This window comes from Oryzias latipes, chromosome 14 (assembly GCF_053564925.1).
Source record: "Oryzias latipes strain Hd-rR chromosome 14, Olatipes_Hd-rR_3.1".
Taxonomy (NCBI): Eukaryota; Metazoa; Chordata; class Actinopteri; order Beloniformes; family Adrianichthyidae; genus Oryzias; species Oryzias latipes.
This window is the reverse complement of record NC_136250.1, coordinates 26,729,774-26,757,575: the sequence shown is the minus strand read 5'-3', so window position 1 is coordinate 26,757,575 and position 27,802 is coordinate 26,729,774. Positions and strand designations below refer to the sequence as shown.

The window sequence follows — 27,802 nt, the reverse complement described above, 5'->3', positions numbered from 1 at the left end:
TTTTTCATGCGGCAGTACGGTCCCAATAGATCCTTTATGCAATCATCAGAATAGACTGGTAAAGCAAGGATTGATTTGATTTCTGAGATATACTTTCCTTTTTGTTCTATTCAAGTGATCAGGACTATTTCTAAGGGAACATAGTTCTTTTCTGTTATCTAGAACAGTGCAACTAGAAATGTCTCCCAGCTGTCAAAGACCATGCCCTTTAATTTAAATTTTAACATATTTTGCTTAGATTGAGACCCTAAAATTTTCTTTAAAAATAAACAACAGACATGTTGCTGTTCGTTTATGGCACATGTGAAGTTTTGCTAAAGAAGGAGGGACCTGATTTCGTTGCCATCATCCGTCTTAGTGACGGGGATTAACATCAACCAACAGGTTCACTGATATATTTAGAGTGAAAATGTCTCTATTTCCTGTTAAAGAGAAAAATAAGACTGCACTCAAATGTGGTGCTTCATCTGTAAACACGCAATTGAGCATTCTGTGTGGAGAAAAGCCGGCATACAAATGACCGAGCTGCGCAAATTTCTCTGTGGGATACTCGAACCTCCCACTGAAAGCTGTCATTTATTTTCATTGGTTTGGTGCAGTAATGGACTTCGCTTGAACAACATCTTTGTATTTAACCTTGAGAATGAAGCATTTGAGTGCATATGTGCATTTACGTAGCCACAAACACACAAGGAGGCGCACACTTAACTATGATAATGATCGCCTCGCTGACCAATTTTTTTTTTTGTCTACTTCTAATAGCACATTCTGCTTAGTGTTGTTGTTTTTTTTTTATTACAAAGGAGCTGCGATGAAAATAATGTCCAGCATTTCAATTTGGTAGAGTCACTAATGCTCAATTGACCAGCAACAATAAATGTGTAAGTTGCCGAGAAGACATTAAAAAGCTTCTTAATTTCTCAAAACGTGATGCTTGCTGCATGCCAGAACTGATACTGCAGAGGCAAGTTTTCTTAGCCGTAGACCTATAAATGAGCTTCTACAGATTCTATAATAGTCTGCATCATTATAGTAACAGATTCTGGTTTAATTTTTCTGTGTACTTCGTGTCATTTTTGATGTAACTTTATCCTTTTGTACCGTCTCCTCTCAATTAGCCTGAGGAAGCTGTTGATGCATCATCTAAATCGTGAACTCTGTCAGAAAGAGGCTGTTGTAGCTCCAACGGATCAAACAATACATGACGATGAAGGGCGGAGGTGGAAAACGTAGTCCAACTTTAAAATGCTTAAAATCAGAGGTCTACTGGTTTTCAGTGTCAAGACTTCAGATGCAGATTTTTTTAGATTCATGCAGGAAAATCTGGAACATCCAGTGATCATCTTTTACTCCAAAAATGTTCAAGTTCAGACTAAAAACTATTATTTTAGCTCAGTGCAGCTCAGAGTCCTCTCACTGCATTTGTCTCTTTTTTTAAAAATGATTCTTTACTGTTTTAAAATACTTTTTTCTGTGCTTTTTTCAATGTAAAACTCCTTTTGCTTGCCAGTAGTGCTAGATATTACTGGCAATCCACTTACTTGATTCATTTTAGTTTAAAAATTAATTTATCATGGATTTATCTAAATTTTCCTCCAAAATGATATTTCATCTTGAAAAATGATGATATAGATGGAAAAGAGGTCAAACTTAACTATTAAATTCCAGAATTCATGCATATCAAATTAAGTGAAAACAATTGCCTGAAAGATGAACAAAAGAAGCAGCATTTTTATTGGGGAGGGTCTTTAACTACGACAATATGCCCCTCAGAAAAACCTTTACAGATATGAACTTGAGCGTCTAAAAAATTGTGCTTTAAAATTGAACGTTCTTGATGAAGGCCAAGCTTTTAAAATATATTTTATTTTGAAAGCCCTTTTTTCCCCCAAAGCTTGGCAGCGGGTCAGTCTGACCCTTACAGGCTGTTTTTATCATTCGGTGAAACCTGGTTTAACAAAAACAACATAGCAAACTATTCTTTCATAATTTAGCCTTCCAGTATGCTGCTTCTTTATCAGACTCAGCTACTGTACGGTTCATATTGTCACCTCTTCCATCCTAAATGGCTCCTGCTGGCCATTTACCAGCCGCATCAGCCACAGCCTCTCTCCGCTGAAAACGGACCGCTGTCAGAGCAGCTGAAGAAAAGCGAGCCAGTTGTCACGGTCAGGCTGGCTGAGTTACGCAGGCCAGCTGTAGCTCAGGAGCTGTCCTCTCCCATTTCCACTCCATTTATCTGTTCCTTCTTCACTTCACTTCCTCTGCCGGTGGACCAGCGCTCTGTTGGTGCCCAGCTCAACAGCACCCAGTCAACTGTGGGAGAGCTATTGGAATCTTTGTTGTCACTTCTTTTTTTTCCTCATATAATTGGATAATTACTGCCCATTTGTTCACTTTTTTTTTCTTTTTTTTTTTACATTGATGGTCCAAAGTGGAAATTCAAAGCAGTTTTAATTGTGCAGAGTCTCTAATGATTGATTTTAGAAATAATTCTAGTTTCCAAACCGACAAATTAAAGTGGACAGCAGTTATGAAGATGATAACTGGAGTCGTGCAGCGGATAAACGCAGACAAAACCCAAGTCTTTCCAGATTTGACCCACTGTCAAACAGATCGAGGTCCAGACACAGCTTTCTCTCTGTTTCCTTTTCCCTCCCTTCCTCATCTCCTTGGTATGAATCTGCCGTATCTCATTCCCCAGCGCTAATTCCAATTTAATTGCCAGTAGCCTGAAGCCTGCTCAATAGGAGTAACAAATGGTTTGATTCTGTAGACTTCATCAGACTGCATTTTAAATGCAACACAGTAACCCGGTGCGAATGCCAATGAAGCCTGGCGAGTTGCTCCTCTGTTTACTAATTATCCTTTTTCTTACTCCAAGCCACATTGCACAAGTTGTCTGATTAAATCGGATTTGTGGGGATTGGAGGGTGGGGTAGGTTGGTGCTCCTGTGGTGGTGGTGGCGGTGGTGGTGGCAGGGGCCAGCTGGATTAGATGCCAAGCGTGGTCCATCTTTAAAAAGGGTCCTCGAGTCCAGAACAACGAGGGTCTGGCTGTGAGACTGTAAATCATGATAAAGGGCTTTGTGGCCGTTCCTCTCTTCCCAGCTTGCATCTTTGATGATCTTCACAGTCGGCTCGGCGCTAAGAAAGAAAACAAACAGAGATGAATAAATTCTACTGACATTTTAGGATTTAGATCTGCTGCAAGCTTAAAGGTGGGAGAGATCTGTGTTTAACATCTAAAAAAAAACAAAGAGCTGAGCTTCTGGAGAGCTGATTTTATGCACGTTCTGTTTCAGTGCCACGGGGGCTTTTCCATTCTTTTAGCTTATTTGTTCAGGTGAAAATGTAAATCTTTAAAATTAGGCCGCTGCTAATTATTTTTTTTTTTTTTTACTTTGTCTTCTGTAAACAACTCTAAAAAGGGATCAATGATGCGTTTGAACAGAAGCACGTTCATACATAACAACTGCTTCAGAAAGCATTAATAAACAGAGAGGACGTGAATTTGTGCTGATGAAAGAAACTGATTAGAAAAAAAAATAAATCACGTGATTTGGTCTTTTTTTTTTCCTTCCAAACATTAATGACGAATGGCATTTCCAAAAAATCGGAGGAATGTTTCCACACTGGTTAATGCCACAGCTTGAGTAATAATTTGCAAACAGCAATAAAGATCTCTAGCTGTCACAGTACAGTATAGGAGAGGATTCGGCTAGGCCGGGCTGCTGTGCAGATGAGGAAATTTGCACGGCTATAAAGACCTCTCCCTGTCAACTAAATGGCCAGTTGAGCTGCCATATGGTTGTGCTGACATTATCTCTGGGTAATTAATATGGCATCTCGCCTGGCATCTGGTGGCATTAATCTAGCGGGGAGCAGTTCATCTTACAATGTCAGCGCTGCTGCGGGCCCGATGTGAATTATCTCTGCCTGATGTAACTGGGAGGCAGCGACGGAAAATAAAACATCACAAAAGCAAAACACAGCAGAGCAGTATTGAGTTTTTTCTCTCCCCCCCCTTTTTTTTTAAGAGATTTCTTTTCATTTGATCTATTTCTGCATTATTACCTCAATACTGATTTGTTTTAGCTTACTAAGCATTAGGGTAATTTGAAATATCAATAAGATATGTTCATTTTAGTTAAACGTTTAATTAAAGTTTTGCAAATCACGAAAAATTGCAGCTGCAGTGCAGCTTCTTCAAGCTAACGTTTAGTGTTAACGGGGATTAAATTAAATCATGCCCTGCCTAAAAGCGAATGTTCTTTGCTTTTGTTGCTCGATGCAGTAGTTTTCTCTACTTTTAAAACTCCTTCATTGTTACCAATGCCTCATTTTCATTCCTCCCTGCTTCAGTTTGATCAATAAATGCTTCAGTGGAGGTGTTTTAAATGAATTAGCTGTAGCACAAACATTCCATCTTATTTTCTTTACTCTTATACACAAACAGAGGCTCACAGAGGAGCCAGACTGATCTGGTGAGATTAGAAGACAGTGTTAAGGGAAGGCTGTGCACAGCTGGATAACAGGATGCTGTGAATGGGAGGCTCTGCATGATGAACATGGCATTAAACTGCAGGTGATGAATAGAATTCTTAAATACAGCAACTCTTGAAACCTATTCTTCTGACAAAGCGCGTGTCATGCATGGTGTCTCGAACTGCAGGAGTCGAGGGAAGAAAAACGGCATCAAAAGTGATGCAAGAAAGTTTGTCAGTAGAAGCTTAAATTCAGAAAAAAACATATCAGAAAATTTCACTCTTTAAAAGATTTAAAGTTTTCCAGACTTCATCCCTATTATGCACAGTGTTTTATTGCCAAATTATAACTTTTAAAAGCTTGGAACAGACTAAGTAGAAAAATTTGACTAAGCCTCGATCTGCAGAGTGATGAAATCCAGATGCAATGGGTGTCATTTAGCTGCTTCAACAGGAGCATCTTTCTTTTTTTTTTACATTTTTGCTTCTGTATTGACAGGCAGAAGTCTTCTGCTCTGAGCTTTACTGCAGTCAACTTAAGGATAAACGAAACTTTAAAATAATGGCATTTAATTTTCATTTTGGATGTTGTCTGAAGGTGCACCTATGGGTATGAAAAAAAAAAAGAAAAACAGCCATGTTCTGGATAAAAATGATGCCAAACCATCCACAATTCAATCAATCATTCAATCAATTAATTACTTTATTAATAGAGCACATTTTATCAACACGCTGGAGTGCAAATTGTTGGCCACTTTCCAATGATTTTGGAAACATTTTCAAAGTCAAAGCAGCTTTTTGTTATTCTGTTGTGTTATGAGGAAACATAAACTAAGCTGTTGACAAAGAAATTCTAGATTTAAGACTTCTTACTTTGCATTTAAATAATAGCAATAATAAATGAAAACTGTGGTGACAGTTGTTTTTTTTAATGTAATTATTTTGACAGGTAAACTTTTTGTTGTGTAATAATAATATATGATAAAAACAAAAAAAGAGTTTATTTTATAGAAAGTTTTCATGCGTAGAGTTTAGATTTATAATTAAGCTGTGTTTTAAGATCACACACATTAACAGCACAGTTAGCTTCTGTATTAAGTATCAACTACGGCCCGGTGAAGTCTTTGTCTGAGCAAAAAGATAGATGCTCATAATGAAAGTTTGAATAATGCTGCACGGCAGCGTAGTGGTTAGCGCTCTCGTCTCACAGCAAAAAAGGCCTGGTTTGAATCCCAGCTGGGACCTTTCTGTGTGGAGTTTGCATGTTCTTGTGGAGGCTTGGATTAAATCCAACAGTTAAAAAACATGCTTCATAGGTGGACTATTGTCTCTAAATTGTGCGTGTGAGTGTGGCCCTGCAACAGACTGGCAACAATGGTGTACCCCGCTTTTGCCCAATAGTAGCTCCTATAGGCCACAGCAACCCTGTGACTCCAAAAGGGATTCAGCAGGTGCTGGAGATGGATGGCATTATGGCTGAAGATGGTGAAGGTTTTGGGAATATTGAATCTGATACATTTCTTGGACCTTCAGGATTGCTTTTGTCTGAAAGTCTAGGAGTTGTCTATAGTTGTCCCTCAATATGCCGAGGCAGAATGCCTCCATGGGGAGATATTAAGGACAAATTCCAACATAAAGACCTTTTTTCTGATGGTGGTAATTCTAGAAAGCATTCATTTTCTCTTTTCATGACAATACCACGTCTCTGGCGACGCCCCATCGAGGCTGCAGCAAAAATGACCTTTTCAAAGGGGTTTTAAACGGACGTGTGGTGAAGCCTGATTGCAGATGAGAGTAGCAACAAACACTTGATGGAGCTAAAGAGCAGCAGGAGCGTCAACCTCGGCTCCATCCCTCGCTGCGCCGATTGTTATGACGGGTGTTTGTGGTGACTGGCAGTTGGATGTCAGTTGGTAGCTGCCAGAGTGTAGGCTTCAGGTCGGCTGGGGTGCCGGTGACACTCCGATGTGCAGCAAAGACCATCGGCAAGAAGACAAACAGAATCACTGACATTTGTGTTAATGAGCAGCTTAATGATCGTAACTTTTCCGGATCAGTCGTGCTGGTCGTTCCTCTTAAATGGGACGCACGCCAAGGGCGATTTCTGTTTCAATAACTCTTTGTAAGTAGGCAAAAAGACAATCCGCTTAGTCTTGCATTCAAATTTGCTATAGCTGCATTGGGTTACAGTGATTTAGCTGCTTTAAACACAGATTGGAGCTCTGCAAAAGAGACTTTAACAAGAGTAAATATAAGATAAGAGGATGGGAATGTCTCTTAAGAGAAGTGGTCAGCTTAAACGCAAAGTGTCAGATTTTCTTTTGGTTCCTTCAATAAAAATGAATGTTTTTTATTTTAATAAAAAACCTTTGACCAAGGACTCGTAGAGGATTTGTGAGGACGACATAATTGAAAATGTGCCACAAAAAAAAAACAGTCTTAAATGCTGTTCATTTTTCTATCGCTCATCTTTTACAGTATTTTGGCTGCTGAAGAGAAATTTCTTCCTCATCCGAGCTAAAAATGTGAGAAATCCAACAAAGCCAATCCTCCTAAGAGGCATCTCTTCGAGTGTCTATTCCCCTCGATGGCTGTTTTGACTCAAATAAAACGTCCTTGTTAGTTTGTTGTCAACATTTCTAAGATGTTGTTGTTTTTTTTTAAAGCTGGAAATAATACGTTGTGCAATTTAATAATGTGTTTTATGAAGGTCTGTAGAGATTAACCCTGTTGTTGAAGGACTCTTTTTGTTTTTGTTTTTCTTTGTTTTCAGTTGCTGTTTTCAAGCAACTTTTTCAACATTAACTCTCTTGTTGAGACTAGATGAAGGTCATAAGTCGGAGTTTCTGAGAGACACTTGATGCCTGCGGCTCACAAAGATACCATAAGCTCAACAAGTCCACACACCTTTTGGTTCTCTTGAAACGTCACCTTAGCACCCACCGTTAATGTAGATGCCTACACGTGCAGGCCTCACCACAGATAAACTTTTCCTCCTTATAGATTGCTATTGACAAGAGCAAGCAGTAAAAGTGGTTGAAGCCTGTCGGTAATGGCCTGTGATTGAACACCTTGTGCAGAGGTCCTGCTGCTCTGTGCCTCATTAAATCTGGCAGGTCTTCTGTTCAGCACGCTGCATTGCACGACACGGGCAGGACGCATTTAACTGCCTCGACTGCACCCGTCCCAGAAACTCTAAGGTTCAGGGTGGATTTCAAGAAGCATTTTGTTAAAAAGCTATAACCCTGTGAAACACACTACATCAAATGATTGACAGAAAATGCGATTTCTTTTTAGAATTAAGATGTTTTTTTAAACCCTTTTTTTAAAAGTGATGTAGATGGTGTCAACTGTGATACGTTAGGTGACTTGGTAAGTTTTGCGCACAACTATGTTAGTTTGAGATGCAAAAGTATTGTCATGATGTCCAGCAACAGACTGGCGACCTGTCCAGGGTGTACCCCGCCTTCGCCCAACAGTAGCCAGGATAGGCTCCAGCATCTCCGTGACCCCAAAAGGGATAGAGCAGGTTAAGAAATTGGATTGATAGAATATTTACATGACTGTTCAGGGGAAAAAAACACCCTATTTAACCCCAGTCTCACATCGGAAACGCATATTTTTAACATAGTGTAAATTTGTGTCAGAATTCCCTCACTACTCAAAGCGCTATATAGGGCATTCGCCATTTTTCAGGGTCTCTGAATCTGCAATTCCAAAATTCAGAGACGTCAACATTACCCAGAAGCATAGGTGGAGCTAGAATATTTTGTATGGGGGGGAGAGGGGGAGAAGACTTTGGAAGGGTGGCAAAACACCAGAGTGGAAGGCCATTAAAAGTATGTATTTCAAACAGTTTTATTATAATTATTGTCTTAATTTTACTCTTGTGCTATCATAGATGACCCCACCCTTACATTGACGTGTTATCCCTACTATGACAAAGGTGGGTAAAGGTGGAAAGATTTCATGTAATCCATGGACACCATTGAGGTTCACAAATCACTGAAGAAAAAAGGTTCAGAGCACTGTCTAGTGGGTCTAGATGACCCAACTCCCAATGTTACAGTGCCTAGGATAGCACAAGGGTTAATTTAAAAATGTTGCTTTTGTTAAGAGGCATCTTCATCTTTGTCAGTAATTTTACTATTTATAGGTCAGAAATTGGAGGGCAAGGCTTTTTGCTGCCCCCCACCCCAAACCCTGTAGCTCCGTTCCTGCCCAGAAGTCTCTGCAAAAAACTAGACACTGTCGATCCTTAATAGTTTGGCTAATATAGACCACAATGCATTGTGTTTGAACAATTTCTCACTTGAGAAAATGTTTAACATTTTTTTTTTTATAAATCAACCTAGTTTCCTTCATAAATAGTCCATAAATAGTGGATTCATAAATAGTCTTTGTAAAATCGTCATATCTATGTGGTTTCCATTTCAGCAAATTTGGTCAACTTTTACCGCCAATTTTTTTCTTTTTTGAGATTTCATGGAAGTAGCGATTTTGAAATGTGCAGGAAAAGTCCTTCTACTGCCTCTAATGGAATAATGAGTAACTACAGCACAGTAAACTTGGACCAAGTCATCTACAGTAGGTTTTTTTAAGGAAATCTAGGATCAGAAATAAGTTTATAAAAATGATTATACAGTCCTCCTTCCCTATATCGCAGTTTATCACATTCTTGCAGATTTTTTTCATTGCATTTTTGAATGCTGTTTTTTTTTAAAGCACATTGTGTTCTGCTTCCTGATTGGCTGTTGACCATGTCAATCAATCTCCTCTGTTTGTAAAAATCTTGAATTGCAAGCAGATCTTCAATTTCATTTTTTAAAACTGAACTTATTTTTTTAAGAGGGTTTGAACTTTGAGAGCGTTTAGAGAAAAGTGTAAAGCTGATACTGTCTGTCTGATAAAAGTGCATAAAGTATGTAGTAAGGCATCTTAAAGCCTCAGAATCCTACTTCATGGATTTCACCTACTGCAGGTCATTTTTTTAACATAACTCCTGCAATAAATGGGGGACGCCTGTATAGCGTTAAGAGCAGAAACTAACTTGGCTGTTGAAGATTACAGTATGTAAAGTATGGAATAAGAACATCTGCGTTTAATCTGTTTAATCTAGGTTTTGGTTCAAGTTCTGAAGCAGCACAATTCGATTACATTTTGACTTTTTTTTTTCTAACCTACGCAAAAAAATCTTTTTAGTACAGAACAAGTGAAAATAACATTTAATTACTAAAACTGGGAATATTTGAATAGTAAGGGTTTATTGTTCAATCCCTCTCCCCCCTGATAGAAATAGGCAAGAGCTGCCTCCCGTTTTATAAGATACTAACCAAGGTATTAAGGTTTATTAGATTAGATGTGTGGGTGGTTAACCTGCTGCACTTTGAAATCTGTGTCCAGCCTGCACCCTGAAACCATTTCTTTGCTCCTCGCCCATCCGGCCTCTGTCACCTCCCATTGGGGAGTATTCCTCTCTATTACCAGCCTGTGTCTATCCCCCCACTTAAATAACAGCAGCACAGCCACTCTCGGACCATTAAGATACTGCCGGCACTGCGGCAGCTTCGCACAAAAAACGGCCACAAACTGCCCGAGCTTTTATAAATAGATGGCACAGGAAGTGGGGAGGCTGGTTAGAGGAGGTAAATTATTTCAAAACAGCCAAACAGGACTGAGACTAAGAACCCACAGCAGCTCCAGCGGCTCATCCAGCTCCTCCTTTCAGGTGTCACTTTGGACTGACTCAATTTTACACTGTAATAGACCTCCTGGTTCAACTACTTTTCTCCCACCTTCCCTTCCTTTTTTTATCTCTCAACTGCTGTCTTTATCTATCAAGAGCTGACAGCACCTTTACTCACTGTCCTCCAACACGCAATTATTCCCTTACCGACTTTATACTGTGCCTAATTTTCTACCTGATCTTCTTCACACTTTCACCACTGTTCTTCATACAGGCGCAACCAAATTTTAACAAATAAAAGGACTTTCATTTGATCTGTTATTATTCCAAGGATTTTATTTGTTATTTTTTCACATTTCTTTAGCACATCTGCACTGTTCTGTAAATAGCTTTTTAAATTATACCACTTTGTTGTTTGCATTTATGCTACATTTTTTTGTTCTTGTTTTTATATTATTCTTATTCTTTTTTTCCTCTGCTGTCAGTTGCTATGGTAACGAACAAATTTCCCATTTAATATCAATAAAGTATCAATATTGGGATCAATAAAGTGATTCTGATTCTGATCTTTCTAATTTGAGAAAGGTTCCTGTAACTGTTGAAAAAAAAACACCACGGTTTACAAATCAAAACTTCTCTCTGTGTGTGTTCAGTTTAAAGTTTACTTGGCCTTGCACCTTATTTTATGAAGGAGAGGGGCGAAAAGAATCGTGCCAACATGAAGTTAATTGCTTACAGTGTTTTATTCTTCTTCTTAGAGAAGATGCGCTGAATTAAAAAAAAGCTAACTGTTAAAATAGTAACCTCTCAGTTATGTGACAAGGGCAAAAAGTACAAAGAAGCTGTTTCACGTTGTGCAAAAACGACTCATTTACAATGACTGTGAGGAATTTAAATTGAGAAAGCCTCTTGGGTAAGAGGTGAAATGTCAACTTAAATACAGACTGCGATGAAAATCCTGTTTTGGATTTTTTTTTTACGTTCTTGTGGTTTTTTTCTGATGATGGGAAGAGGGGTGGGCTTACTTCACGGCATCATTCTGGTTAAAAACGTCAGTCATTTTTCAAACACCACTGGGAACACTTTGGAAATTGATCAAAAGATGATTGGAGTGGATCTTTAATTAAAATTCTTAGAAATTTTAGTTTTAAAAAAATGGCTGCAGCTCATATAAATCCTGCTACGTTATTTCTTTTTCTGCTCCATTCTTTAACCACCTTTTAAAAATGTCCATTAGTTTGTCTGAATAAATGTGGGTGCATGTTGGTCAGGTGACTCCATAGTAAGGGGATCTAATGATTTTTAAACTGTAGATAAACATCCCAGCTTGGACCAAAGAAAAAATACATTTTCCAACAACTTGGAAAAAAATGTATTTGTGAGTCTTTATGATCATTATTAATATTTAAAACATTTTACATTTAAAGTCTAATAACAAAAACCTAATATTTTAGAAACAGCAGGATCTGTTTGTTTTTTTTGTGTTGGTATCGTCTCCGTCAATAAATGGTGAAAAACTTAAATCAAGCCCATGAAAAGTCCTGTGAGAAGGACAGTAGGACTGGTCTTCCTGCTGCTAAATTGCCTTCATTAATTGATGGTTTGGTTTTATAACGACTTTTTTTTTCATCTAAAAAAAAAAAAGCATTTTTTTTACTGCCATGTCAGCCCCTACTGGTTGTTTTTAGATGCAAAAATGAGTCATGAGTATTGTTGTCGACTTAAGTCACTGTATTTTACACGTTAAATCAAGTACACGTCGACCTTCAGAGCGAGTACACGACTGGAACAATGACCATTTCAGAAAACAGCTGCTCTTTCCCAAATACTCTCAACCCCACATGAGGAAACCAATGTTTTAGGCAATGAATCACAACAATCATCTCAGCTTTGCTTTGTCTGCAATCATAGATAGCAGAAAATCCAAGTATATGTTAATACGTTTCTTCAGCATCTTTCCAGATCACCTTCTTGAATCATAAAAGCTTAATTTAAACTACAAATGTCATAATTTGGTCAGTTTGAAAACCTTTTTGTTTCTTTTACAAAAATGTAATGTCATTCCTACTATAACCACTAGAGGGGGTTTTAAGTTGAGAGTTTTGCCTTAAATTATAAAACATAAACTTTTACTTTTTTTCATAGTTCTTATGTTTGTATCTATAAAAACATTGTTTATAAACAAGATTATACAGCTACAAAAGACATTTCGTGGACATTTTGATATTTGCTCATTGGTTGAAGTGATTATTCTTGTCTTTGTTCCTTTGTTTAGTCTGTTTGCCACTTTGACCTTTTTGTTTTACTGCTTTATTTTGTTTTCATGAATGCAGCAGCTGTCAGACCCTTTTTTTATGTTGATTCACTGTTGCAGACACATACTTTGTAGACTAGCCCCATGTCGCTAAACAATAACTGCAAAGCGGTCATGATTATAGTGTTTCCACTTTTTGTTCCTCTGCTTTGTGGTTGTGTGTCGGTGGGTGTGTCCAGGGTGTGTGTCATTTCATATGTCCTGTTCCTGCTTGAACCCTGAGGTCAAAGGTATGCTGACTTATCGCATTCCAAAAACTTTGCTTCAACCTTATTCTCCATTTTTGGAAAAAGTCTCAATAAGCTCCACCCACTTTTAGGAGGTTGTCCCACACTTTCTGTCCCTTTTTCAGATGTGAGCTTCTATTATTGTTCTTTGCAACCAACTTAGGAGGTGTGTGACTCCTTTGTTTGTTTTTTCTAAATGTAACAAAAAGACATTTAGTCAAATGTGCCCAGAGTTAATTAAAAAAAAAGGAATTTTCCATCGACAAATCCAGACTTTGCTCAGGCGGAATAAAAAAATAAGAGTGAAATTTGTGAGAATTTTTAACTTATTCACCTAAATCCTCTCAACACTTAAGTAAGTAAGTAAGTAAGTACCTTCAAAGGTAAAACAAAAGGGAAAGATTTTATTCAAATTAATTCCAGTTACGATGATAAATTACACACAAAATAACATAAATACAGATTAAAACTGAGCGTGACTTGTTTAGAATCCTAATGATGAAACTTGGTCACGTTGTAAAGAATCACTTCCACTTTAACAAAAAAATAAAATAAAATAATAATAAAAATTTATCTGCGCTTTTCCTTGGGGCTCAAAGCGCTTCATTGAAATGTCAGATTCAGTTGGAATTCATTGAAAGAAGTGTGACGTCCATCTGATATCTCTGGATTATCTGCAACATAAATTTAACTAGTAATGTTTTCCAAAAGCAGGACTTTTTGAAATATAAATGTACAACTTTATGCAGATAAACTGTTGGGTTTTTTTGTTATAAATGTACAACTTTGTTTTTAGTAGATTCTGACTTTTTTCTTCAAAATTGAACAACTTTATTCCCATTTTTGTTTTGTTTCTTTTGTTTTATTATGGTGGCCCCTAATACTCCATTCTTGGTATTGAGCCTTAGTTTATTTGATGTTGGTTGACGATATGTTTTAGAGAGTTGTTTAGGATCCCAATTTTTATATGATAATGTACTTAAATGAATCATAAAAGTATAAAATTTAAAATCTACTGATGCATTTCTTTTCATGATAATTTAAATATTATATTTAAAAAAAATAAAAACCAAGATTGCGTTTAACTAAAAATGTATTTGAATTTAGATTATTTCACTCAAAGGTTGAGAAAAAAAGATCTTTTAAACTTTTAATCAGTAAAGCCTGTTTAGCTTTGCAAAAAGAAAAAAATCACCAAAGCCTTACTCCATGAGTAATAGCTTTTATAAACTTTTAAAGTTTATTAAGAAGATGGAACAAGTGTGTGGTTTATGAATGTGCTCTGCAGATCTTTGAATTACAGGAATGCTGCAAAAAAACAAAAAAACAAGAACATTGTGGTTCTAACAGGGATTGAAAGAGGTTTAACGCATGCAGAGGTGTTTCCAGCTGGAAAAAAACCAACATGAAAGACTTTGCGATTTCTTTGGTCGTAGCTTTGAAACGGCAGTTATACCTTAAGCTGTGCAAAAGTTCAAAGATGTGGCTTTAAGTAGGTTGTGGGCTAAAGTCAACTTAAATCTGTTCGAGCTCTCCACATCTGCAGATGCACCTGCCAACTTTTTACTGCAGCAGAATCTAAACAAGCAGTCCTAAACTCATTTCATTTGTCAATAATATTTCCTCGCCCGCATTGCAAATATGAGATTATTATTCTTTCGTCTGCTTGGTTCGTTTTGACGTTCTCCACTACATCTGCTGGGACACCTCCCCTTTCATCCGCGCTCTTCGGCGTGCTGAACAACCAAGACAGTGATTGATTTGGCGTATAGGCTGTCATGGACCCTCCTCCTCCTCCTGTGGTTATGAACATGAGGCGGGCCGCTCTTCATAGATTTTTAAATTAGTGTCAACTTTGCCCCAAAGATGTGTTATTGACTGATGAAATAGAAACTGAGCTGGAAACACTCAGTCTTTCCCCCAGAGTTTTCCCCAGCCGGGTAATTGAAAAAGTGTGAAAGGAGTGTGTTCACGGGAGTGTGTTCACGGGAGTGTGCGGTTGTTTGTGAATTTAAGTTGTTTGTGCGCTTGTAGCTTGTGTGCTCTTTATCTCTTCAAGAGAAAAATGCTCCATTCGTGTTGGAGTCAAAATTCAATTGAAGTATCGTATTGGAGATCTTTATCTTTTCTGCACAGCAGCCCTGGAACATGGATATTGTGTGAAGCTGTAATCCCGGTTCCACGAGTGTAGGAGGCTCTGCTTAAGCCTGCGAGGGAACAGTTGGGGAAACATAATGCACCCGATCTCATTGTGTTGTTAGACATACTGTGGATTAATCAGTGAACTTCAGCAGCCCTATTTCTTTTGTCTGTGTCGCTAGAGCTGTTGGGAAATGGAGCACTCTAGTTCAGTGCCACAATGACAATAACTAGAAATCCACGCAAAACTTGCACGTCTGGCTTTCCTTTCTTTTTAGTACATTTTTCACACACATTGCTGGAATTTAGACAGCCAAAAAGCTGATGGATAAAATGATCCGCTCATGTAGCTTTCTAAATACCTGTGGTTCTCTTTCTGCAGGATCGGACATGGCCATCTTCTGCTTGCTTTGTGGGAAGCGTTTCCAGACGCAGACGGCGCTGCAGCAGCACATGGAAGTTCACGCCGGCGTGCGCAGCTACATCTGCAGCGAATGCAACCGGACTTTCCCCAGCCATACTGCACTCAAACGTCACCTACGCTCACACACAGGTCAGTGGAAGCGCCAGCTATCCGCCTTCCCTTTGATGATAAGGCTGTGATATAAATGAAAGCAGCAGTGTGTGCTCCACGCCAAATCATCTTCTGATACATTTTTGCAGCCTACTTCATAGATCTCCATTATGCTTGTGGCAAAGCTAGGTCTCCTCCACCTTCTCGATCCTGATCCCTCAGAGAAAATGGGATATGTAAGCGCTTTGCTGTTTACTTGGTAGCCTTAGGGCCCGCTCCAATTTCATTCCGAAATACCTTCACGGCTAAGTTTCTGCGAGACATCAGAATCACAAACCAACATAACATGCTCCTCTTAGCACATTAGGCCATCATTTGAGGGATTCTTTTGCTCTTGAAATCAAACTATCTTCCTCTTTTTAGATGGTTAACATTGGTTTTTATCATCCAAAACATTCTGGAGAAGTTTAAAATTAAAAATTAAGAGAATAAAACCTTCAGCAATTTTTATTCTAATTACAACTAAGTGAAGGATATTGGTCAAAGGTTCCTTTTTAAAAGACCCACTCTAATCATCCTTTGAGCCATTTTGAGTGATTGTGTTAAATTATAATTATGTTGTTTTTATCCAAAATCAAAAACCTGCATCATTTTCTAGGACGTAGTTTATGCAGAGCGGCAGGAGTTCATTAGAAATCTATTTGTCTGCTAGTGAATGTATCAGACTGGAGCGGAGCAGGGAGCTTAAGGCCCGCCCAGCGTATTTTCTACGTCACAAAAACGATCTTTTTCATTCTTTCGTCTGCTCCTGATTCACAACAGTGAAATGCTCAGAAATTCCATTTTCAGATTCATTTTCTTTATATTTGTCCTCCATCATCAGAAAAATGCCACAAGAACAAATTAAAAACACTATTTTCATCAGATTGGGTTCAGCAGCATCATGTTTATGTCACAAGTTAATAGTCATCAATGTCACACATTTGCAAAAAGATGGATTTTACATATAAACCACTCTTATTGCCAATTTCACCTTTTAAAATAATATCAATAAATAGAAATCTAACTTAAGTTTACAGAATATCCATCACTGTCAATATTTCTTTTATTTCTGTGTTGGATCGATAAAGCTGCTGTCATTAAATTTCGGTAGACTTTCCCTCTCAAAGTCCATTAAGTACTTTATTATTTTCAAATAGCCGCTACATAAAAATCTCTGCAGAGATCTTACAAAAGCCATGAAAAGAACATATTTGATTCAACACTGATTTAAAAAATATATATATAGTTTTTTTTCTAATTAAAGTGAACTTTGCCTTGATGATGATGAACATTATGTAGCACAAGCTCAGATTAGATCCATATTCAAGTGTTGTATTTTGTTCAGAATTAGCTTTTATTTAAATGTAACCTCACCTTTGAAAAGTCTTTTTCTATCTGAGCTGGGGGTTTGCTTTCAACACAAATAAAAATGTATGTACTTCACACACAAAAATTAAGAAGATGGCACAAAAGATGTGGTTCTATCAATCACATAGTCTTCTTTAGCAGACCGCTTAATTTATTTTAACCTATTCTCTGCTTCTCCATCCATTTCTGCATGTGCAAACTTATGTCCTACCCAGTTAAAAAAAAACTTGATATATTGTCTATTTAAATTTGTATTTAACCCTTGTGCTATCTTAGAAGATCCCACCCTTGCATTGATGTATTTTCCGACAAAGGTGGATAAAGGTGGAAAGATTTCATGTAATCCATGGACACCAGTGAGGTTCACAAATCATTGAAGAAAAAAGGTTCAGCGCACTATCTAGTGGGTCTAGATGACCCAACTCCCAACGTTAAAGTGCCTTGGATAGCACAAGGGTTACAAAGTATAAATGAACCGACACAACATTTTTCATAAAAATGCTTGATTAAAGAATTTCGGGTTATTTTACCGAATCTGACACCTTGCTAGAGAACTGTATGTAAATAAACTGTTGTGAAGAGACGCAGCTTGTAGTATAAAGAAACATGTTTTATTACAACATAAAGGATTTAGCCCATCTGACTAAACAGGCTATATTGAGGCCAGCACAAATCATTTCTGAGTCAGTCAGACGAAGACTATTTTGAGTCACCATTTTCTTCATTTTTGGTTCCCTCCCCTGTAATTCTCTGGATCCCGGCTCTCCACTGTGGCTCGGCCTGGGTCCTGATATTCTTTCTTCATGGGGGCAGAAGTAGCCTGACGGATGCGGCTATTCACAGTGGGGGGAAAAAAACACAGCCATGACAGAATATGACCACATGGAAATGAATCCCATTTCACCAGCAGAGGATGGACCCTTTTTTTTCTTCCCTCGGTCTCTCGCCCGGCCGCTTCTGTGCGACCTTAAATAACAGTCTCACTGTCAAAGCCGATTTAGCTCACCAGCTCACGGATAAATATTTGAAACGAAAGGCAGTGAGATGAGAGCAGTCGGCCCTATTTACAAGTCAGGCGAATACACCATTAGTGTGTGATGGTGGATAGGGGGGGATGTGGCTGCTTGAGCCGCCTGTACAGTAGCAGTGCACACATCTGTTCTCTCTAGCAGACATTGAAGAGGACACATGCGGCGTCTCTGATCCACCTGCCCACCCTGGCAACGCAAATGTCACCTCAGCTCGTCTCCGGAGCCGCAGATGAGACTCTGCAGCCTTTTACCACTTTGAACCTCATCCCACTGTGGGCGTGCGTTAAATCACAATGAGGCAGCCGTGAAAGCAATCGTTTAAAAATGATGCAGGGCCTTTTGTCAGGGGATTATAAAGTCACCAACTCACACAGCCATGATGATGGCCAGAAATGAGTCCTAATTTACTCTGAGAGAAAAAAATAATGGTGGCATGATGTTCTCCGTTTGCACTTTGATGTTAATAATATCATGCACGCTCCTCTAGGTAACAAGACAAAAACAGAGCGGAGGAATCAGACATCGTGCTTTATTTGTCGAAGCAGATGTGACAAAAACCCACACAGCAAGTAGAGACAACGCAGCGCGCTACGTAGACGCCGCAAAACTAACAAGTTGCTCTGTTTTTTTGCTTTCATTCCTTTTATGTTTGCATCAAATATGGTGCCTTCATAATAACAAGGCTGCAGTTTCTTTGCACCGAAATTAATAACATTGTTCTTTAAACAATTCTTCAGCTTTGGCCTATTTTAACGTCAACCTGCATTATGGTGACAGTTCATTATTTATTTTAAAAAACACGTAAAATTATAACATGTCAGAGGAAAAAACAGAAACTTACTATTGATTCTTTTAAATATAAGTTACATGTCGAATATGGGGTGTCACAATTTATTGACTTCATTGATTAATCAGTTTATCATTCCAAACATGTCGATCTGTCTGAGTCAAGTTGTTCATTGAATTGGCCTATACCATTGTAAAATCTTTTAAAAATTAAATATATCGGTTAAAATCCATCTTGGAAGATTCGAGATCACATGTGCAAAAATATCTTGCACATGTGATCACATGTTTTTTTTTAAATAACGGAGCCGCAAGAAGCCAGGGTTAGGGTTAGGAGAGGGTTAACACGCGCCAACAACATTTAGCCTTTGATGAACATAAAATCCATGCGGGAAATGCTGCAATCTGCAGCTTGGCTGCACGTAAATACGTGGGAATAACATCAGCCTTTATTTTGTCGGGACACGACTGGAAGCACAAATCCACGTGATTGTTTGAATCGTTTTTAAGGACTGAGCGACATTTCTGCTTTGAAAAGCTCACACTCCGCCCCAAAGACGCTGTGTGAGCTGGCGGTCCAAGCTCTGCCCGGACACACACTTTTACCGGAAGACCCGGTTCTCCTGAGTTCGGTAGCTCGTTCACCTAGAGCTGCAGGACGGATCGCAGTCCTAAGTCTCCCACACATAGCGCACACGTAACCAAGTATCCTCCCTTCCCCTCAAACACAAAGCTATAAGTCCGGCTGCTCCACTCAGAGACACGGTCGCTCGGTCCACCGGTCCACTTGACTAATCAAGTGCAGGAGCGGACTACTACTTTTCTATTTTTGTTTTTTTTTGTTAAAGTCACTTCCCTCAGTTTATACTGGATATTATTTTTTTCATCGGGGATGAGTCAATAGTTGGGAAATAAAATAAATAAAGTAATAAAGTCAGATGATGAATACTAATAATAACGAAAAATTATTAACCAATTTTACTTTTAAAGTAATGTTTTTTTGGCAACAACTGATTTAATTTAGTTTTAAATACAACAGTCTAGAAAGTTATTAAAAGTGATGATTTGATTATGACCCTAGTTATGTGAAAATTGTTTTTAGAACCAAGTAGAAAAGAATTCCAACTTTATTTGCTCAAATTACTTTATTCATGTTTAAAAGTTAAAGGTTATTAAACAAAATCCTGGCATTAAATATTTTGCATTGAAATATATAGCATAAAGAAAGAAGCCTTTAGGTATTTTTGAATGTAAGTCTATAAGTGATATAAAAAAAAGGCTTTTTCACTTTGAAGGGAGACGTTCCTGTGTTTAAGCTTTGTTGAAAGCTGAAACAATAAAGTCCTGCTCTGATCTTCTATTTTCAAAGTGTTACCAGTGGTCTGTTAATTACGATTATACCTTTTGTAGCCAAAAAAAAAATGTGTTGTTCTCCAGGACATAGTTTCTGCAAATTTCATTCGAAAGTTGTGGATGTGAATGTTGACGTGTAGCAACCGCACTCCCTTTTCCCCACCCCATTGCTGAGAGCTCTCCGTTCACACTTTCTCCCACAAGCTTACAGCCCCTCACACCCCCAGCCTAACACTACATCACAAACATTACATCAAAAGCACAATTGAGTGTTTCTTTAATGACTGATCTTGTGAAATTTAAAATTGGAGAGACAAAATTTTTGTGTAGTTTTTTTTGCCTAAGATCCTCTAACCAGTTCAAAAATGTGTTTTTTTTTCTGTCATGACACTGGTGTGCATGTAAACGCAAATGAATCAAGCTTAGTACAAATAGAGACAAATAACTTTCTCCCATTACACCATTTCTTTCTGTGGGAATGGTGATTATGTGAGTTTTTCATCTGGATTTATCACCTGCACTGAATTGCAGTTTTGTAAACAAGTATTTTTTTTATTTTGAAAGGACTACCGTAATTTAAATTAGACCTTGAAGCACTGACAGTAATCCCAAAGAATAAAGCAAAAGGTAAAAAGTTCATTCATATTTCACCACTGCAATCATTCCATGTCAGTGTAGGACTTGAGTGTCGAAGTGCGACAGGATGAGTCGTCTTTGTTAGGGAGCACACACTTGTCCTGCGCACACAAACGCATCAAAGAGGCGCCGAGACAAAACGAATCACTGGTTCCCGCAGGTATTTTCCCAAGGAAATGGGTGTCAATTTTGACAAGAATTCCCTGTAAATACCAAGACTCGGTTTCCAGTTTTCAACCCTAATTCTAATGGAGTGACTGTGGCAGCTCATCTCCAGGAAAAGGCTTTCCTGCAGATGTAGTTCAGTTGTTGCTTGAATCACCGTTCTGTTGAACCAACTGACAGCAGAAAGAGCTGCTTTTATGGACATTTATTAAGTGTGGGTTTCATTTTACCTGTCTACAGCTTTATTTTTTGAGAGCAGCCTTGCTATTATGGGCTTTGACACTAAATCACTATTTAGGAAGAAAAAGAAATTTAATGGTGTTTATTTGAGCATCTTAATCTTGCCATCTCTCCTCCTCCCGCTCAGGATTCTCCTATTTTCTTTCATCCACCTGCAGTTTGATCACCACCTCTTGACATGTTACATTCTTACAATTGCATTGTTTCTGTATTTTATGTAGCAGGATAACTAGATTGCATGTTCGTACAGTACAGTTGCATAAAAACAATGCTAGTTTATTGGAGTGCCAATGATAGCAGCTGTGCTACTCCCCAACCCTAGCAGCACACAGACCCAGACATGCACACTCTCTTTACAGACCAGGCCTTCATTAATATTCTGTTGTTGTGCACTGTGTGTTTTTTTAAACTCTGAGCCAATTTGCTGTCTGCTGTGGCAGGGTGCTTTGTGTTCGCAGCTGTATTTGATAGCGCAGCAGCCAGACAGGGAAAGAAAGTGTAAAAAAAGGACTGAAGCCAGTTCTGGTCCTGGCAGGGACCAAGCCCGCTAATTTACTGCCTCTTACCATGCATAATGAACACTCCCCGCGTGCCCATGGGCACCCTCTCTAGCCCTTTGGGGTGTCAAAAGAGGTGACAGGAGGGGGTCAGGAGACGCAGGTGGAGATGCTTGGGGGCACGCTCAGCCGGCTGTGGTTCCACCTCAGTGTGCTAGGTCCTCATCTGCCACGTCCCCACCATGTGCAGAGACAGAAAAACAACACAAAAAAAGTGAGAATGGATATAGAATAGAGGCTGTGGGGGGAAATGGGGCAGCAGAGAGTAAGTAATAGTCTCAGAATTGGGGTGGACAGAGGATATGTCCCTATTATTTCCAGCCCCCTTGAGAATATCCCAACAAAATGAAGTCTACCCCTTTTTACATGCTCACAATGTGATTATAAAATAAAGTCTAATTTATTCAGGGCTCCCCAGTGCAACTGCTCTTTATCGCCCTCAAGTGGAGATGCCACGGCAGAGCTGTAAAGTTGCAGTTGCCATTGATAAGTCCTCTCAATTTTGTTTCAGAGCAGAGATAAACAAGTTTAGTATTTAAAATGTAATTTTTAGTGCTAATTTGAAGATTTTTGGGGTTAGAACTATAAATACAGTTCAGATGTTCACTGTTAAGGTTTACCTACTAACATTTGTTAAAAACTAAGATCTCTGTTTTTAAATGCCCTGGCATGAAGGAAAATATTTTTCAAAGAACAGATGATTAGAGGTTAAATAGATTAGGTGTTCTATTATTTCAATCTTCACCCTTGTTTGGTGTAAGGATGAAGATTTCAAGGTTTTGGCCCCTTCCAGTGCCACATGCATGACAGCACTGACGGTTTGGCAGTTTAAAATCGCAATGCTGTTTTTGTCTTTTATTCTGTTGCTCAAAATTTCCTTTTTCTCATGTTTGTGATAATCAAAGGGGTTTTAAAGTTTAAGATGAGAGGTCTGCAGCCTGCATCTCAGGAGCCACACTTGAGCACTCCATTATGGCTCTCTGACTAAAAGAAAAGAAAACAATAGTTTTTAGAATTAGGGCTTTAATAATTTCCATCATTAGTTTTGTTTTAGTGAGACAAATATGCCACCAAATCCTGCGGACTGGGAAAGAGCCCGTTGGTGCTGTTCAGTGTGCAACCTGACTATTGAAAATCGGGAAAATAAATAAATAGAAGTGTAGTTTGTATGAGCATCTACAAGTCACTGAGAGTTTTATTCATCTTACTCCTGTGCACTGAAACCATGGAAGTCTTCCTCCTCAGTGTCGGATTGGAATAGCATTAAACATTCTTGGCCACACACTCTCTCAGTGTCTCCTTTGTTGTCGCTGTCAGTGTCATTCTGAGGTAAATTCACTCCTGAGCTTGCGCTGTCCTCTCCGTCATGCAGCAGACCGGCTTTTCCAAACCCGTTGGTGATGGTGGATTTTTTTCACACTGCTTTTAGTGATTGCTATTAACTTGAAAGCTGCGTCATGTTGCTGTGGCGGTCACATGCACATGGGTCTAATGACATAAAGGATTGTGGGATGCGGCCAAAGTAGGGCTGAGCATGGGTGTTTCTTTTTGTTGCACCGTGACTGAGGGGTCTAAGAGCAGAAGTGACTTGCATGCTGTTGGGTTGCTTGTGGGTGTGCCAAAATAAATTGACTTGTTCCTGGAAATGAGATTATTCATTCAGCTACCGCTCTGAGACTGTCAGAGGCAGCAACACATACATCATCTTCCCCATGTCCGACACTTACCTTATCTGCTTGAGCGCCCTTAGCGGCTGTCAAAAAAATGCATAAATTAGCCGCATCATTGAATAGGCCGCAGGATCGGAAGCGTGTGACAAAAGTAGCGGCTTATAGTCCAGAAAATACGGTATATACTAATACTTCACAGTACACTTAACACAAACACAACAACCGTACGTTCCATTTTTCATAACGTCTGTTGGGGTTGCCTTACAAGCCTCAAGGGAACCGCAAGAGACACACAGGCCCTGACATCCCAAAGATCCACAGCACGCGTATGAGTCAACCGTTATACAAGAGCACGTGACTAAAGCTTTACCGCGTATCCTCTCTTGGCAGCCTGTATCTTCCTGTTTTTAACATCATAACGCTGTAGGACTTCTCAAACTTTCCCTCACTTTTCAAACTGTTTTGTCATGCTGCTCACAGTCTTCTAAGTTCTCTCTTATTTCATATGTCATCTAAATTAAGTCTCAGAGACGTACAGCTGGTAAATCTTGTTGTCGTTCTACACCGTTTGTCTTTTGTGGTGCGTTTCTAAAAGACATCGTGAGTACTATAGTAATACGCCACTGTGTGTATGAAGAGCTACAACATAGTACATATAGATAATACCAAACCACAGTCTGAGAGGAAACATAATTTCATTTGTAGTGAATTTTCTAACACATAGATGCAAATCTTATTAAACTAAACAACAGCTGAAAGCTATTATTTGAAGTCGAAATGTTTTCATCAACAGCAGACGTTAGCCCAGCAACAGGACATTGGGCGTAAATAACCCTCCACAGGCCTTCTCTCAGCATTAGCATCCCACTTTCTGGTCTGATAGGAGGCCCTAATTAAAGGCAGGTGAATCCGAGCTCAATTATTATTCTTGTGGCATTGTGCAAGCCAACGGAGCTTCGTGATGGATTGTGATCTCTGCTGTGGTTGAGACGCTAGAAAGAGCACAATGTCTTACAGCAGGAGCCACTGATAACTTCATGCAGACAAATAAAGACTGTCACTTTTATTGATTTTTGCCCAGCCCCCACTGCCGCTGCCATATACACCCACATACCCTGCTCCATCCTTGTCTCAGCTTCGTCCCCCCCCCCCACCCCCTCATTCCCCCATTGCTTTAATGAGTATGCGTCCAACATCCCAAACCATCAGAAAACACATTTTTCCATAAGATTAAAACACGCCCATAATGTTATCAGTGATTTTCCTCTCTTTCTTTCATTTCTTTAGTTCTCGCTCATGCTAAATAAATAAACTGCTTGCATACATACTGTATTTACTTAGATGAAGTCTTAAATAAAACATGTGGATGGAAGCAAAATTGTCTCTTAACAGTGGGGTGTGGCAGAAGCACATAACGAGAAATGCAATTTATTCCTTGGCACGTTGCCTCTTGGACAGGCAGATAATGAAAGGCATAGGTCATTGATGGTGACTTAAACCTGCAGAAGTGAAATACATTAATAAATATCCACAACATTACTTAGGAGATAGTAAGGCGAGAACAGAGGGGGGGAGCAAATTATGGAATGAGCAGCTCCTCATCAAACACAGGAATACAATTAGTCTTTGGGCTGCTGGTGAGAGGCTTCCTGCAAATCATAATATCCCTGATCATTGAATCATCACATGAATATTTATTACAGCTGCCCAGTGGGGACCTGGTGCTGCGGATGCCTGAGGAGTTGAACGTGATGCCCTTTACTTTCATTTCAAACGGCATTCATACTGTATGTGCAAAAGAACGAGCAGGTGTCTGGATTGCAGGCTCGGTTGCAAAGATGGAGTCTTGTGCTTTTCAAACAAAAACGTAAAAATGCATTCATACACCTTGTAATGATCAGACAGCTGAGTATGAATAAATGCGTTAAAATTTGTGCATTGTTTCTTATATTGTTGTGGAGCACTATTTTTCCTCTGAGGACGCTTAATGTATTTTTTTTTATTCAAAATGTTCTGCTATACTGAGCTTGGGATCTAAATAATTTCTGTGATTTACCTCAGATTGTGCAGCAGCACCAACACCATTTACCATTATGGAGTCCAAGAAAGTGAGGTGTAATCATTGACTTTATATGAGAACTAGACAGAGTGACCCCTCCCCCGGGCATTTCAAACAGGAAGTACCTGCTGGCTCCAAGAAGCCAATATCCCAATTAAGTTTCTATGGAAACATAAACATTCGTTATGTTTTGTTAGCAATCTTGCTAATTTTATTTTTCATTATTATTCAAAGTTATAGAATAATCAATCAGATGCCTCAAAAAAGAATGTAGTGCCTCCTGACCCCCTAGTCCAACATTTGGTACGTTTAATTGACAGATATCTTGTAGCCCGTTTTCAAATGGTAGGGGTGTGGACCGCCAACGGGCTCACTCCTGATTGGGTTGCAAGAAACAATGACTCAGATCAACTCGCATCTATTACTGCTCACTATTGATGTCTGGCTCCAACATGGCGGTGCCTATATTGTCAAAAAAAATGGCGACTTGATTATATTTTGATTACATTTTCTATGGGTGAAGACTCATTCCAACTACGTTCACACCGCACTTGGCAATGCGCCTTCAATTGACCACTTTCAATAAAAAGCCTACGTACTTATTTTAGGCTTCCGTGTTCTATTGTAAGTTTCTACAACCATTTTCGGGGTCTACAAACCAAGCGTCCACTGAACGCGGGTTTAAAGTTAAAACAGGTTGAAATTTAACCAATCAGGCACTCAGATGTGGTAATAACGTTAGGATAGCGTCAATTTTAACTAACGGTAGGGCCAACCATTTGGGGATTTAATATGGATGAGGAATTTAATAATTGCGGTTTATACCCGGCTGGAATTACATGACACCAATGTCTTTCATATATCGGAATAGAGCTGTAAAAGAAAAAGCCTGGAGCAAGGATAGCAAAATTTGCACCAATTTGGCTTTCCGCACCAAGCCTCTTCCAACTGTAGGTGGAACTGTTAGAATAATAGATATAAGTTATCTCATATTTGCTTTTTATGCATTACCCAGATATATAGGTGAAATAATCATGTTTGCAGAAGTGTGTGTGTCCAACTCTGTTTCACAGGAAGGTGGAGGTGAAACCCTTGGGGGAACCGATAATATTTGCCTCTTTCCAGCATTCTCCTGAGAACCTGTGTGTTAGCTGTGTCTAGAATGAATCGAAGGACACTCTGTGTTAGTTATCCGTGAGAAAAGACTTTGCAGGTCCGAAGATGATGAGGGAAGACTGTGAAAAGACGGACATGTCGTAATTAATGTTTTCTAGTATCTGGTAGCGACAGCCTAGTGCGCGTTCTTGAACGCGTGTCACATACCTGATGTGAAGATAGCTTCACTCGGTCCAGCTCTCTAATGCAGTCAATATATGTGATGACTGGAAATCTGAATAAGCGATATCTGCATTGGTTACTTGTATTCTACTGTATTAAACAGTTACATCGAAACGAATGATGAATTTGTTTGTGAGAAACTCATTGGCCTTTCATTTCCACATCAGTCAGGTCTTCCATTAGGGCATTGTTGATATGACGACATTGTCACTATAACATCTCACATACCAATGACAGCCTGCAATTATTTAAGGCCTTAGACAAAACACACCAAAAGTGGGGGGTGGTTGTGCAGAGAAAATCATAGGTTGTATCTGTCTGCTGCTGTTAAAGTGTGATCCACTGGAACATAACGCTGATGTCCCTTATTGTGGATGACAGTCACATTAATCAGGAAAAGCTGATGGTGACGTTTTTTAAATATCACAACATTTTGATTGCAAAAGGTGGAAACTAAAAATGTATAATCAGGCTATTTAGGATGAAGCAACCACAAAAATAAAAACATATTTTGTCACTATAACTAAATTGCATTTGTGCATGTAAATAACTGGAAATCTTAATGAGTTTATTGTGTCGTTGTATCCACACCACTCTGTATTTGTGTTGTTGTTGTAATTCCCTCAAGTGTAGCCCCTTCTAAAGCCATGTGTTTTATCTACAGATGACGTAAATTTGTCTTTCTGTCTCCTCATTGCAGCAGGGGACCACCCATATGAGTGCGAGTTCTGTGGGAGCTGCTTCCGAGATGAGAGCACGCTGAAGGGCCACAAGCGCATCCACACCGGGGAGAAGCCCTATGAATGTAACGGCTGCGGGAAGAAGTTCAGCCTCAAGCACCAGCTGGAAACCCACTACCGAGTGCACACAGGTGCGCTGCTAAAACAAGTCTAATTAAAACACTTTACAAGGACGTCTTTTACAATTAGTTGGCTAAGTGTGTTTTATAAATGACAGAAGTAGCTGTTATGTTTAGATGGTAACCTAACTAAATATCTCCATAGTGCTTAACCCTTTAACAGCAGAGTTTTAGCTTCAGTGAATCAGTGTAACTCTTTAACTGTTGACGCAATTAACGTAATTCCAATGCATTCTGAAACTGAGAAAAGCAGCTTTGCACTGATATGAGACACTTTAAAAATTGTAAACCAGAGGATTTTTAACGCAGGAAAAAGCAGCTTTGCATATGC

The 27,802-nt window shown here is 39.0% G+C and overlaps 1 protein-coding gene across 4 annotated transcripts in view; it reads left to right on the top strand.

The window, feature by feature from the left end:
- zbtb16a (zinc finger and BTB domain containing 16a) overlaps nucleotides 1-27,802 on the top strand; it is a 164,228-nt gene that overhangs the window by 127,134 nt on the left and 9,292 nt on the right. For 3 of the 4 annotated variants that reach the window (XM_023962108.2, XM_078930309.1, NM_001305414.1), the window contains 2 exons: nucleotides 15,236-15,406; nucleotides 27,313-27,483. In XM_023962108.2, coding sequence (XP_023817876.1) covers nucleotides 15,236-15,406; nucleotides 27,313-27,483 — 342 coding nt within the window. The remainder of the gene's footprint in view (nucleotides 1-15,235; nucleotides 15,407-27,312; nucleotides 27,484-27,802) is intronic. The other variant, XM_023962110.2, reaches the window with a different exon arrangement.